Source organism: Miniopterus schreibersii (assembly GCF_964146895.1).
Source record: "Miniopterus schreibersii genome assembly, chromosome: 2".
Taxonomy (NCBI): Eukaryota; Metazoa; Chordata; class Mammalia; order Chiroptera; family Miniopteridae; genus Miniopterus; species Miniopterus schreibersii.
The window spans coordinates 180180845-180194255 of record NC_138102.1 but is presented as its reverse complement, the minus strand read 5'-3'; the positions used below and the strand labels follow the sequence as shown (position 1 = coordinate 180194255).

The 13411-nt window shown below is 57.5% G+C and overlaps 1 protein-coding gene across 1 annotated transcript; it reads left to right on the top strand.

Moving 5' to 3' along the window:
• Positions 1 to 9680: 9680 nt before the first annotated feature.
• SSTR3 (somatostatin receptor 3) lies at positions 9681 to 13411 on the top strand. Its single transcript, XM_081128185.1, has one exon. The coding sequence runs from the start codon at positions 10009 to 10011 to the stop codon at positions 11284 to 11286; it is 1278 nt and encodes a 425-aa protein (XP_080984311.1). The 5' UTR covers positions 9681 to 10008; the 3' UTR covers positions 11287 to 13411.

Sequence of the window (13411 nt, the reverse complement as noted above, 5' to 3'; positions counted from 1 at the left end):
CTGGGTTTGATTCTGGCCTAGGGCATGTACCTCGGTTGCAGGCTCAATCCCCAGCCCCAGTTGGCGCCAGAGTGGTGTGCAAGCAGGAGGTAACCAATCGATGTGCCTCTCTTACATCAGTGTTTCTATCTCTCTTTCTCCCTCTCCCTTCCACTTTCTCTGAAAAGCAATAGAAAAATATCCTCAGGTGAGGATTTAAAAAAAAAATTATTTGAACCAAATATAGGATGCGCCTGGAAGCAAGATCTCAACAGACTGAGAAAAATTGTCCCTGCTGCCTTCCCTTTCATCTTTCTCCCCACCTCCCTACCCTCTATTCTCCATCACCCAAGCACCGTTCACCTCTAGGGACATCTGATTCCATCCAGGCCTCGTGGGATGTGGGAAGTAGGGCAGGGAAGGCTCTGGGGAGGGAGACAAAGATCTAGGATGGTTCTAGAAGACTTCTAAAGGCCCCAAGGAAGGTGAAATGACGAGCAGTCATCTGTATCGTCTGAAGTTCAGTTCAGCTCAGTTCCCACGTCCTAACCATGTGCTCTGTGCCAAAGCGTGTCAGGAGCTGAAAGTGAAGAGCGGGGTGAGGCCCAGCCTTGTGCTCCCCAGGGGCCCAGAGAGACAGGCGTGTAAGTCAACACCCAACGTGTGGTTTGGCTCACATACCACAGAGCGCACTCTGCATAGGGGGGACTGTGGTGTCAAGGTGCCAAGGTAGAGAGTTTTCTGCTCCCCGCGCTTCGCTGAAGAGCAGCCACGACAAGGAGAACATGAAACAGAAACATAGACTCTCGGCTTCAAAGAAACCAGGAGGCACCTATGGCCCGGAACCACAGCATCCAAGCAGGAGGGCAGGTGGAGGAGCGTAAATGACTGAAAAGAGCCCTGATGGGGACACCTAGCAGCCTGCTGGCCTGGGGGGCGCGGGGGCGGAGGGGTGGTGCTGGAGCCTGAAGACATGCAAACCAACTGGTCCCGCAGAACCCAAGGAGGGCACCCAGACACCACATGGCTAAGCGGCAGGGGTGTGTGTGGGGGGATTTTCCCTGCCTCTCTAAACCCGGGCAGGGAAAATCCATCCAGAGAGTTCTGGACCCAAGGCCACCGGCTACTGGCTACCCAGCAGGTGGGGGCTACACTCCAGACTGATTATTTGGGGTGTGGTAGACTTGATGACACTTAGCAATCCCTCTCACCCCCCCCTACCTCCAGGGTACCAGCATGATTTCCCACTTCACTGATGCAGCCTGGGCCACGTGACTTGCTTTTTGGCCAGTGGGTTGTTTCATACATATCACAAGAAGAACCGAGTGTGTTTTGCCCTTGGGCTTGCTCTCTTCTGCTGACAAAAGGAGCCCTGGTAAGCCCTCTGGCTCAGAGTGTAAAGAAACATGGAGCAGTACCCCTGGGAACGCCTGCTGTAGAAGGGGGTTAAGTAATTCCATCCTTGCAGCACACTACACAATAGGTATTGAAGATGAGGGACTGAGGCTCAGAGAGGTTAAGTCACATATCCAAGATCACACAGCTAGTAAGTGGTGAAGCTGAGATTCAATTCCAGCAGGACCCACAGGGACTGATGAACTAGACGACACCCTTAATGGGGACTCCAGTGACAAAGCCCCAGGGGCTGGGAAGGCATTTTGGCTCATCTTGTCTTATCTGAGAGGACAGACCTCAGCATCTGTAGCTTAGGTCCCCACCCTGCACTGTGGTTGCCTCTAGCCTAGGCATTGTGTCGGGGAGGAGCGGGTTCTGTCTTGGCTCTCAGGGATGGGAGGAGCCTGGCCCAGCTCCTGGAAAACGACCTGTCTGATGGTGGAAGCACACTTGTTGGAGCTGGGGGAGCCCAGCCTGAGGGTGGAGACATGGCCCTATTTTTGAGAGGGCTGGGGTGTGTTGAAAAGACATATATAGCATCGTCCTATCTTGGGGAGGTAGGCCAGGGAGCCACTCTCTAGGTTACCAGGGACATGAGACACTGAGGTGACAGGTCCAGGCCTCATACTCCAGGACCTCAATGCCAGGCAGGGCAGGGCCACCCCGTGGCCCCCAGACACCCAGGGCCCCCTGCTCCCCATAGCTCACAGCTTTAGAGTTGCACTTCCCCCTTCTGCCCCACTGGTCCCAGGAGGAGGGCTGATCAGGGTCATTTCTGCTGGGGACGGCCCCTGGGTGGGAGTGGGTGTTTGACTCAAGTCACACCTGCCCCAAGCCTGGCGCTCAGGGCTCCTCACCACTCTCCAGCCTCCAGCAGCCCTCAGCACAATCTCCCCTCCTCCTGCCACCCGGCCCACCTACCAGCTGTCTACCCCCTTTTCCTCATTAAACAGGGAGCAAACCCCTACTGGGCCAGGCCGATGTCAGGCCTGGGGACACCATGGCGACCCACACAGAGTCTTCCCTTCTGGAGCTCACAGCCCAGCACAGAGGACACAGCTCCCTATGCTGAGTCTTGAGCTCAGATGAGAGACCCCTGGAAGAGGCCCGGGCTCTGGGAAGTCTAAGGGTGGGGCCTAGCTCAGGCAGGGTGTGGGAAGGGTGGGGCCTCCAGGAGAAGGCCACCCAAAGGAGAACTTACTTCATGTCACACATGGGGGTGGGGTGGTGAGAGAGTGTCCGCGCTGGGGGTAGGCAGAGGTGGGCACAGCCTGTGTAAAGGCTCTGAGGAGAACCAGCACTCACTGGTTCCTGACCAGTGAGCATCTGAAAAACAACGGGACTGCGATGACAAATCTGGCACCAGGACCTCCCCCCTTTCCAGCCGTACCAGTCTCCTCCCATTTCCTCCAACACACAAGCTTGAGCCCACCGCTGCTGCAGACCCTGCCCTTTCCTCTGCCTGGACATTTGCTTAGCCTCAGACAGGCCTTCTGAGCTCACCTGCCTAATGAATAAATGACTGGCTGACTGACTGACTTAATAAATGAATGAATGAGGCTGTGTGTGCCTGGAGCACAGGCTGGCCAGCAAATCAGCAAAGGAGATGGGGGCAGGTGGCAAGGCTGGGGTAGTGTAAAGCCTGGTGGACGATGAGAAGCCACAGGAGGCCTTGGGCAGCTGAGGGGCAGTGCCATGGAACCCCTTCGTCACTCCCAGGAGCTGCCTCAGAACCCACTTACTCCTAACTTGTCCAAGCAGAAGCCTGGAGGAAGGGCCTTGCCCTGGGGTCACAGCCCGTGGAAGGCCGGGGGCTCTAGGCACAAGCAGGCGTGTCCCTGGTCCTACTGTGTGCTGCAGCAGCCAGTATGGCACTTCTGGAAGAACTGGATTCCTGGCTCTCTGAGGGCCTATAACACACCAGCCCTATAACCAAGTAGTTCCAGCCCTGGTCCTAAGAAATGGGGCCTGGACAATGCCTGGCACACAGTAGGTGTTCAATAAAGACTCATTTCCTTCTTCCTGCCCTTCTCCTGACTGTTACCCCCTTGCCCTCCTGAGAAAGGGTCAGGCTGCTCTGTGGCAAGGTGCTTGAGAGCACACCTTTGCCCCGAGGCTGTTGGGCTTCTCCTGTGGGACCTGAGTAGACTGCTTCCCCACTCTGAGCCCCAGCTTCCTTATCTGCAAATGGGGTGCACTAAGGTTGCTTACCATGGAGAGTGCAGCGGCGTGGAGCAAGTAACGGGCGTGAAGCAGCCCACTATTAATAAATAGCCCTAACTGACCCTCAGGCATTTGTAATGCTCACACTGCAAGGATTTTAGGACAGAGCTAGTCTAACCTTCCCATGATCCAGGTTAGCAAACAGGCCCAGAGAGGGGACGGCTCACTCATGGTCACATGGCAAGTCAGCCCAAGCTGGGGCACCGTGTCTGGGTGAGCCAGGCCTGTGCTCGGGCCCCAGCAGAGCATCTTAGACCCAGGGGCCAAACCGGCCCACTGCTGCTGGTAGCAGCCTGCCAGCTAAGAACAGATTTCAGTGACCACTTGCAACCGACTGGATGACGGGAACTACTAACTTTGAATTTTAATTAAGCCAAATATTATTTCCCCCCAAAGAATTCTACTCTTCTCAGCAGTAGACCTGTGTTACAAATCATGGTCCTCAATTATTACTATTCTCTTTTGAATTTTGTCCGTTTACAGAGTGGACATTCATTTTCTCCATCGTTGATTTTGCCGGTTGGCCCCCAGGGCCTGCAGTGTTTATTCTTTCCCTGCCCTTCCCCGCCTCCCCGGCCTGGGGCTCCCCAGACCCCACTGGTCTCGGGGCTAAGGGCCCCACCCGGCCCCCCTCTCTGGCTAGAGTCTAGACTGTAGCTGGGGAACGGGACTTTGGACTCCCTTCCAACGCTCGCCCCACGCCCTCAGCCCTCCTGGTGGCGCTGCCCAACCCCGGGCCCACCTGGCCTCGCGACCAGCTATCGGCCTGGGGACAGGTGCCATGGTGGCCGGGCGGGGGGCCCTGGCCCCTGGCTCACAGCCCCCGGCTTCCCCGAGTGCCACACTCTCCTCTCCAGCACCCTGCGGGAGCCAAGGCCAGCGTGGGTGGCTGAAATCTCCCCGGTAACAGGGCCTCCCCTCCCACCAGCCTCCTCCCCTAACCTGCGTCCCTCCTCCCTCACCCTGCACCTGCTCTCTGGCCCCTGGGCCCCTCCTCCCAGCCCCTCCCACGCCCCCCCTCCCGCTCCCCCCTTCCCTGGCTTTCCATGTCACCATCTGTGGCACAATCCTTCTCTGTCACTGTCTCTGCCACCCCTCCTTCTCCTTCTCCCTTCCCCGCTCCCCATCCCTGCCTCTCTCCGCATCTCTCCCTCTCTTCCCTTCTCGCCCTCTTTCCTCCTCTCCCCTCCCTGTCACGCATTTCTCATCGCTCCCCCTCATTCTGGCTTTCCACCCACTCACTGTCCTCTCCTCTCATTCCACCTCCGACCGACCCCCCCTTTCCCTCTATCTCTATTGGCTCCTTATAGTCCCCTGTTCCCCATTTCTCTTCTTTCCTTGGGAGGCTTCTCCCTCCATCCCCACCCTGGGCTCCTGCCTGCAGACCCTCATCTGTGTCCCTACCCTGCAGGACATGTCCTGGAGATGAGGGGTGACGCACCAGGCACCAGTGGGAAGTCGGGGCTGGAGAGCAGATGGGAGAGGCTCGGTGGGCAGATGTGGCCACCGCGGGCCTAGGAGGGGGCCCGGGCCGCAAGCAGTCTCGAAGTGGGCACTGTGTGGGGACCCTGGCTAAGGGGCGCTCTGCGGGCAGCTGGGGACTGTGCAGGGAGAGGGGACATCAGAATGATAACCAGCTTGGCGGCAAGGAGGGGATCCCTCGCCCCACGGACAGGTAAGGAGGCTGGGACTGGGTGGGGGTCCTGGAGGATGGGGTCCTGGAGCCCTTCCTTCCACCGGCTGCCCAGGATAAATTTGGGAGGTTGGGGCTGGCGACTGGGAGAGGGTGGGAAGGCCCAGGGAGGAGAAAGGCTTTCCTGTGACCTCTTGGTGGGCTGTGGGGGTGGGGGAACATTAATCCTGGAATTCTGTACCCAGTTCTAGAATCGTGGAAGCACAGTGCGGCAGAGTGTGGGAGCTGGAGGAAGCTGGATGCATCATGTTGCGTGGCCCCTTCAGCTCACGCGCCAGCTTCCCTGGGCTCCCTGTCTGTGCTGGGCACCGAGCTCTGCACACTCCCGTGTAATCTGCGCAGCAACCCTGGGAGGTGGGTGCTCTTGTCTTCATTTTAATAGGAGGAAACTGAGGTTCAGAGGAAGGAAGTGACTTGCCCAAGGTCACACAGCAGTTTGGCATCATTGCTCTGTGGCAGAGCCTAACCCCAACGTAGGGCTTGTGGGGTGGTTCCTGGGGGCCAGATACCAGGCCCAGGGTGGGAGTGACTCAGTTGGCAGGGACTAGCGCAATCTGGGGCCTGTTGGGGAAAGGCCCAGGGCAGCTGAGGGCAAACAGAACTCAGCTGGCCAGGGGCCATCAGCCTGCATTGCCCAGGGCTGTTTCAGTCCCTGCTTCCTTTAAGCTCCAGGCCTTCAGGGAAGCCTGCAGGGCCAGGGGTACTGATGGTTTAGAGTAGACAGAACTGGGTTCAAATTCTGACCTTCCGCTTACCAGCTGAATGACCTGGGCAAGTTACTGAACCTTTCTGAGCCTGAACTTCCTCTTCTCTAAAAACCCTCCCTTGTGGGCTCGGCGAGGATTTCATAATGTGAGTTTGAGGCCTCTGCCCAGGAGCAACAACCCGCCTCACTTGGAGCTCTACTCGCTGAACTTGGTCTCTTCATATTTTTCGATGTACTGGGTGCTGTGCTAGGTGCTGAGCTTAAAGCAATAAATAGCTCAGGGTCTCTGCACCCGAGAGCTAGCACTCTAGAGGAGCAGGGAGTGGGGACAGACAAATGCAGAACCCCTGGGGTGTCTGGGATCCCTGGAGCTCTGTCCTGAACTGTGTGGGGTTCAGGGCAGCCGCTCACCCTTTCTGGGCTTCCATCCCCCCTCCTCCTCTGAGGAGTCCACCCCCAGCTTTCTGGTAAGCTGTGCCAAAGATAAACCAGACAGGGAGGAAGAGTCCCTCCTCCCCCAGGATGAACTAGATCATGCACAGGATTCCAGCTCCTTAAAGAAAAGGCGGCACCTAAATTGCAGGTCTGGCTGATGTCCCCAGAAAACTCTTATTTCCCTGCTTTTGGCACCCTGGCCCGTAGAACTTTGACAGGGGAGATGGGCCCAGATAAGGGTGGAGGCAGGGGTCTTGTGACGGGCCAGGGACTCTGTGAGATCATTCATCTCTGGTACAAAGGCAGGGCCTGGTACCCCTATATTCTACCAGGACTGTGTGTGTTAGCACATTTGCTTGTGTGGGTGGGTGCACATGTGTGTGATGGGGGAGGAGGGAGGCTATCCTCAGAGCTCACCCCCAGGCTTCCCTGGGGGCATCTCCCTGCAGCTTGGCAATTAGGTTTGCCCAGCTCACTGCTCCTCTCCTGGGAGCCCAGCACTCCCCTCCCTCTTGCATCACTGGGTTGGACTGGCCACCTGGTGGGGATGCTATAAAGAGGATCTGTGAACAGGGGGGTAAGGTGCATGGATGGGTGATGTAGGGCTCCTGGCCGAGGAAGCTGGAACTCTACGGCCCCAGATCCCACGATTCCAAGCCTAAGGAGGGCTGGTTCTGGTATTCTAGAAGTAACGTTCTCTGACTCCAGAACACGGATCAGAAGTCTGTGACTCTACAACTCCGTTCTAAAAATCTGAAATTCTATTTCTAGGCCTCCAAGAGTCTAGGGAACTGGATCTATGATCCTAATAGTTCCAGGTCCTGAGGAGCAGTGAGAGCTCTGAATAGGCTGGTGGGAGAGCTGGATACCAGCTGGGTGCCCTGACCCTCTGTGACATGTAGGCAAGTGCCTTCCCCAGGCCTGGCCTCAGTCTGCAGGCCTGTGAAGTGGGGGTGGAAGGGAGATGGTCTTAAAGGTCCTCTCAGCCCTGCCCCTTCACAGCTATGTGACCAGAGCATGTGGCCTCACTTTTCTTTGCTGTTTGTATGTTGGGAGTGACAGACACTAACGCCTTTCTCATAGGACACCAGAGGATGCAGCACGTCACCTGTTTAGCCAGGAACCTGGCAGTTGGGCTCAGTGACAAGGAGCTGGTGACACTGTTAGGACTCCATGAGCCCACTGTTCAGAGAGCCCCTCCCTTAGTGATGCTGTGCCCGGCTCAGGAGAGCTAATGAGGACCTGGGGTGATGAGTGGCTTGAGGACAGGCTTGGGGTCTCTCCCTGGGCTTGGCAGAGCAGGGAAGGGGTGTGCTGAGCCCAGATAGCTTGGGGTCTCATCAGGAGGAGCCAGCCACGGCCAAGGAGTTCTTTGCCATTCTCGGCATTGCCCTGCCTGGTGCTCAGAACCCTTGGAAACCCAGGTCATTGGTAGGGGCACTCAAGCATATTTGCTCCGAGTTAGGGCACCTCCCCTTTCTGGGAGCTTTGCATCTGGAAAATGGTGTCCTGATAAGGCAATGCAGACCCCAGGTTCCCACTGGAGGCATTGCAGGCCCGGGGTTGGGTTGGCTGGAAGATATTGAATATTGGGAGGCTTATTAGGAAGAAGGGGAGGTCCAGGCAAAGAGGAGGCTCCAGCTTTCAGCTCTGTTCTCCAACTGGACCTCTTGAGAGCTGGGAAGTCATGCTAAGGGAGGCCAGCAAATCCTGAGGCAGGGCCTTTCCCAGCGGGGCCTGGATTTCCACTCTCAGCAATTCATTATTTCCTCTGCGTTAAAGATTTGTCCACTCTCGTTCCTCTGATTCATTTGGATGGTGCCTCGGACACTGACGCAGAGCTCGTGCTTGTGTGAAAGGGAGGCCGGAAAGGTTCAAAGCTGAGTAAGTGTCTCCACACTCAAGGAGAGTCAGCCTAGCAGGGGAGCCAGGAGGAGTCCCAGCTCCTCATCAGGCACGGGAGGTATGATGTGAAAGGTGCTAACACAGTAAGCTGGTTCCCACCGTGCTGGTGGGCAAGCTCTTACTGATGCTTCAGGACCCGTCTGGAATGTCTTCTCAGGGCAGCCTGGCTTGCCGGTGCTGGGGGGGAGGTGGCTGTTCTTGTGCCTACCTCCAGTGTGTTGGGAATTTCTCTATCACAAGTCTCCCTCTGGGGGGAGAAGGGGTCCCAGCTGCCCACCCCCAAGGTTCACAGCCAGTCATCCTGGGCAGGGTCTTTGCAGGGGCGAAGTGGGATGAGCCAGGCAGAAAAGGTCCCCAAGGGCTCTGACTCCCAAGAGAAGGGGTCCCCTTGAGCCTGTGGTTCTTAATCTGATGAAAGCTCTGCTCTTTCAGAGTTTTCGGGGTTCATGGATGCTCTAAAGTTCATCTAGAGACCTGAGTTCAAGGTTAAAAACCTGTGATATGCAGCAGTTTTCAAATGTGAGGGCTGAGACGTTTCGGTGGGTGTCTTAGTCCGTTCTGGCTCCTATTAACAGATTACTGTAGACTCGGTGATGTACAAACAACAGAAATTTATTTCTCACAGTTCTACAGGCTGGAAGTCCAAGATCAACGTGCTGGCAGATTTGGTGTCTGGTGAGGGCCTGCTTCTTGGTTCATAGATAGTCATCTTTTTGCAGAAGGGGCAACGGAGCTCTCTGGAGTCTCCTTTATAAGGGCACTAATCCTATTCATGGGGGCCCCACCCTCATGACATAATCAACTCCCAAAGGTCCCACCTCCTAATACCATCACACTGGGGGTTAGGATTTCAATATATGAACTTGGTGGGGGGACACATTCAGCCTGTAGGAATGGGTGATCCACCTGGGGCTCTGCTGGCTGGACTATCATAAGCAGAAAGGGCAAGTGGTGTTTTATGAAACACTATGACTTCATTGGGTTGCTAAGTAAAATGCACTAGCATGAAAAATATTTGAAAAGCACCCAGCCAGTGTGGCTCAGAGGTTGAACATAGACCTACGATCCAGGAGATTTTGGTTTGATTCCCGGTCAGGGCACATGCCTGGGTTTAGGCTCAGTCCCGGGCGGGCGTGCAGGAGGCAGCCGATCAATGACTCTCTCATCATTGGTGTTTCTATCTCTCTCCCCCTCTCCTTTCCTCTCTCTGAAATCAATAAAGACATATTTTAAAAGAGAAAAAAAAAAAAAAGATATTCGAAAAGCAGTGGTGTAAAGGAAAGGGCCTATGTTGTCACTGACTGATTGAGTGATCTATTTTTCCTTTATTGGGCATTTGTGTAGCACTCACCCTGGGCACAGGCAAAGGGACACAGACCAGCGCTGGTCCCTGCACTTTGGAGTCAGGCAAGCCCGCGTTCCTCACCACACCTTAACTATGGTGATACAGGGTGGTCACTCTACCTCTCTGAGACTCAGTTTCCTCATCTGAGAAGTGGGGATACCTTGCTGGCCTGTGCGGTGAATGAGCTAGTGCATGTCAAACTCTGGCCAAGCACAAGTTCAGCGTGATGAGGGAGGGGCGGCCGAGAGAAAGCCATGCTCTGCCATGACCTGGCTGTGCCCCCCTCCTGCAGGCCAGTAGCTGACCGCTGACCGCCTCCCCTCAGTCATGAACACCCTCGGCTATCCCTCATCGGCGCCCACGACCTCGGAACCCGGGAACACCTCCTCGGCCTGGCTCCTGGATGCCACTGTGGGAAACGTGTCGGCGGCCCCGAGCGCAGCCGGGCTGGCCGTCAGCGGCGTGCTAATCCCGCTGGTCTACCTGGTGGTGTGCGTGGTGGGCCTGCTGGGCAACTCGCTGGTGATCTACGTGGTCCTGCGGCACACGGCCAGCCCGTCGGTTACCAACGTCTACATCCTGAACCTGGCGCTGGCCGATGAGCTCTTCATGCTGGGGCTGCCCTTCCTGGCCGCCCAGAACGCCCTGTCCTACTGGCCCTTCGGCTCCCTCATGTGCCGCCTGGTCATGGCCGTGGACGGCATCAACCAGTTCACCAGCATCTTCTGCCTCACGGTCATGAGCGTGGACCGCTACCTGGCCGTGGTGCATCCCACGCGCTCGGCCCGCTGGCGCACCGCCGCCGTGGCCCGCACCGTCAGCGCGGCCGTCTGGGTGGCCTCGGCCGTGGTGGTGCTGCCCGTGGTGGTCTTCTCGGGTGTGCCGCGGGGCATGAGCACCTGCCACATGCAGTGGCCCGAGCCAGCGGCGGCCTGGCGAGCGGGCTTCATCATCTACACCGCCGCGCTGGGCTTCTTTGGGCCACTTCTGGTCATCTGCCTCTGCTACCTGCTCATAGTGGTCAAGATGCGCTCAGCAGGGCGGCGGGTGTGGGCACCCTCGTGCCAGCGTCGACGGCGCTCCGAGCGCAGAGTCACCCGCATGGTGGTGGCCGTGGTGGCACTCTTTGTCCTCTGCTGGATGCCCTTCTACGTGCTCAATATCATCAACGTGGTGTGCCCGCTGCCCGAGGAGCCCGCCTTCTTCGGCCTCTATTTCCTGGTGGTGGCGCTGCCCTATGCCAACAGCTGCGCCAACCCCATCCTGTATGGCTTCCTCTCCTACCGCTTCAAGCAGGGCTTCCGCAGGGTCCTGCTCCGGCCTTCCCGCCGCGTGCGAAGCCAGGAGCCCCCGGCCGGGCCTCTGGAGAAGACAGAGGAGGAGGAGGGGGAGGAGGAAGGGGATGGCGAGGAGGGTGGGAAGGAGGGGCCAGAGAAGCAGGGGGGCGAGAAGGAGGCGAATGGCCGGGTCAGCCAGATCACATGGCCTGGCACCAGCAGGCAGGAGAGGCCGCCCAGCCGTGTGGCTGGCAAGGAGCAGCAGTTCCTACCCCAAGAGCCCTCAGCTGGGGCGAAGTCGGACACGCTGCACGTCAGCTCTCTGTAGGGGCCCGTGGAGGGCCAGGGTGGCCCGAGGACAGAGCAGAGGCTGTGAGTGTGCCTAGGGCATGCCACCCAAGGTGCCAGGGGGCCCATGATGGGATGCTCAGATCCCACTGCTGCTGAAATTTGCTGTGTGACCTCGGATAGGCCACTTCCCCTCTCTGGGCCTCATGTTCTCCTCTCTGACTCAGGGATGGGAGTAATCGGTCTAGACAAGCTTTGTAGGATGAGAGACTAGAGGGACATTACCGCTGGGCTGACCCTCCTGAGTGGGGCCCAGGTGAAGGGGACAGGTGCACACTGACCATCCCCTTCAGAGACAGAACATCCTGGTGGACTGGCCTGGATCTTGGTTCTGAGGGATAAACCAAGGCCTGGATTTCCTGGGCTTAGAGTCAGGTTCATAGGACAGGGCCTGGGGCCCAGGTTCACAGGGAGCCAGACCAGGGCCCCACATAGAAGAAAGTTTTACTCCCTGGGGGAGGGCGGTGAAACTGCTCAGGCCCACATCAGCTCTTCACTGCTTGCTGCAAGGCCTCGAGCCAGCTCCTCTCTCTGGGCTGCAGGAATCACCTGCCCCACAACTCAACACCCTCCAGGTCTTCTTGGCCCAGATGGTCAGGCCAGGACTCCTATGATCCTGGACATGAGGAAAGGAAGTGGATTTTCCAAGAAGCTCATTAAGTCTGGCTGCTGGGTCCTTTACTGAGTCCCAGAGTCTAATTTTGAACTTGTAATTTCGTATTGTTTTTCTTAAACAGGGGTCCCAAAATGCATAAGCTTGGGCCACCCAAAGCCTCGCTCAGCCCCTGCTGAGGGCAGTCTACGGATCCCCAAAGCAGCTCACTTTGTGTCCTGTGGCTGGGGGCGGGGGGGGGGGGGCAGCAGCCTCTGGGGCTTTGAGAGCCCTGGGAGCCTCCTCATAGGAGCAATAACCCCTGTTCCTCCCCTCACAGTGACCAAGGCAGGGATCTGGATCTGACCCAGGCAGACGGGCATGAAAAGGCAGAGAGTGAGGCAGTGCTGAGAAGAGGGGGAAGTAGTGGGGGGGAGAGTGGAGGGTAGTAAGAGGAGGGAGAAGGAGGAGCACAGGGAGGAGGGTGGCGGATACATCTGTTCCATGACCTTGGAGCTGTCCTTGGCCCCTCTGGACTGAGCTCAGTCTTGCATCAATGAAACTGGGTTGCCTGGCCGACCAGTCTCAAGAAAACGATGCCATCAGGTTTCCACCTGATGCGCTGAAAGGCACAGGGCCAGCCCCCTTGAAGGCCTACCAGTGCTGGTAAGAAGGGCTGGGCCTTGATGACCACGCTGAGAAGCAGGGCCTGGCAGGTCGGGAGCAGGCCTCTCGCCCTCTAAATTCCCCAGAGCTGCAGCTTGGAAAGTCCCAGGGAAAACAAGACAAAAAGTGAGGTCACAGGGAGAGGCCACCGTCCAAGGCTGGGCCTGGACTGGCCTGGACTCCCTCCCAGAGATGACCCCTTAGAGCCACTTGTGAGACTGGCCCCCGGGAGGTTGGTACCTCTGGCTAAATGCCCCAACCCTCCACTCCGCAGAGGGCAAGGAGTCCTAGGGAAAGCACACAAACCACAACTTGGGAGACCTACATCTTCAACACACCTCCAGACGCTGGCTAGCCTTGACCTCTCTGGGCCTCGGTTTCCCCATCATAAAATGGAGGTGGTTGTCCCAGCTTGCCTGCCTCCTTGGATTTGTGGAGGGAAGTAAGTCACGCCAGGTAAACTGCTACACACACTGCAATGGGTGGGGGAGGGGTGTATCGGATTATAAAGTGGAGGGAGCCCCCTGCCAGGCTTGGCCTGCACGCCTTCTCCTTCACCCTGCAGCCTCTGGTATCTGGCCCTGGGGATGAGCACACAACAAAGGCGGACTTGGGGGTCAGAGGCCGAGGATCAGGGAGGCAGGGCTTAGGGGAGTGTGTGGCCCCCTTAGGGGACCCGAGGGTCCAAGTGAAGAGGGCCCCTTGCGTTCCAGCATTCCCTGGCCAGCCCTGCCTTTCCGATTCCTGGGGCAGGTGAGCCTGTTCTGCAAGGGTAGCTGGGAGGCCCCTTAGGGAAAGCCTTTGCTGCTTCTGCCTCTAGCTCTTGTCAATAAAGACGGTGACACTT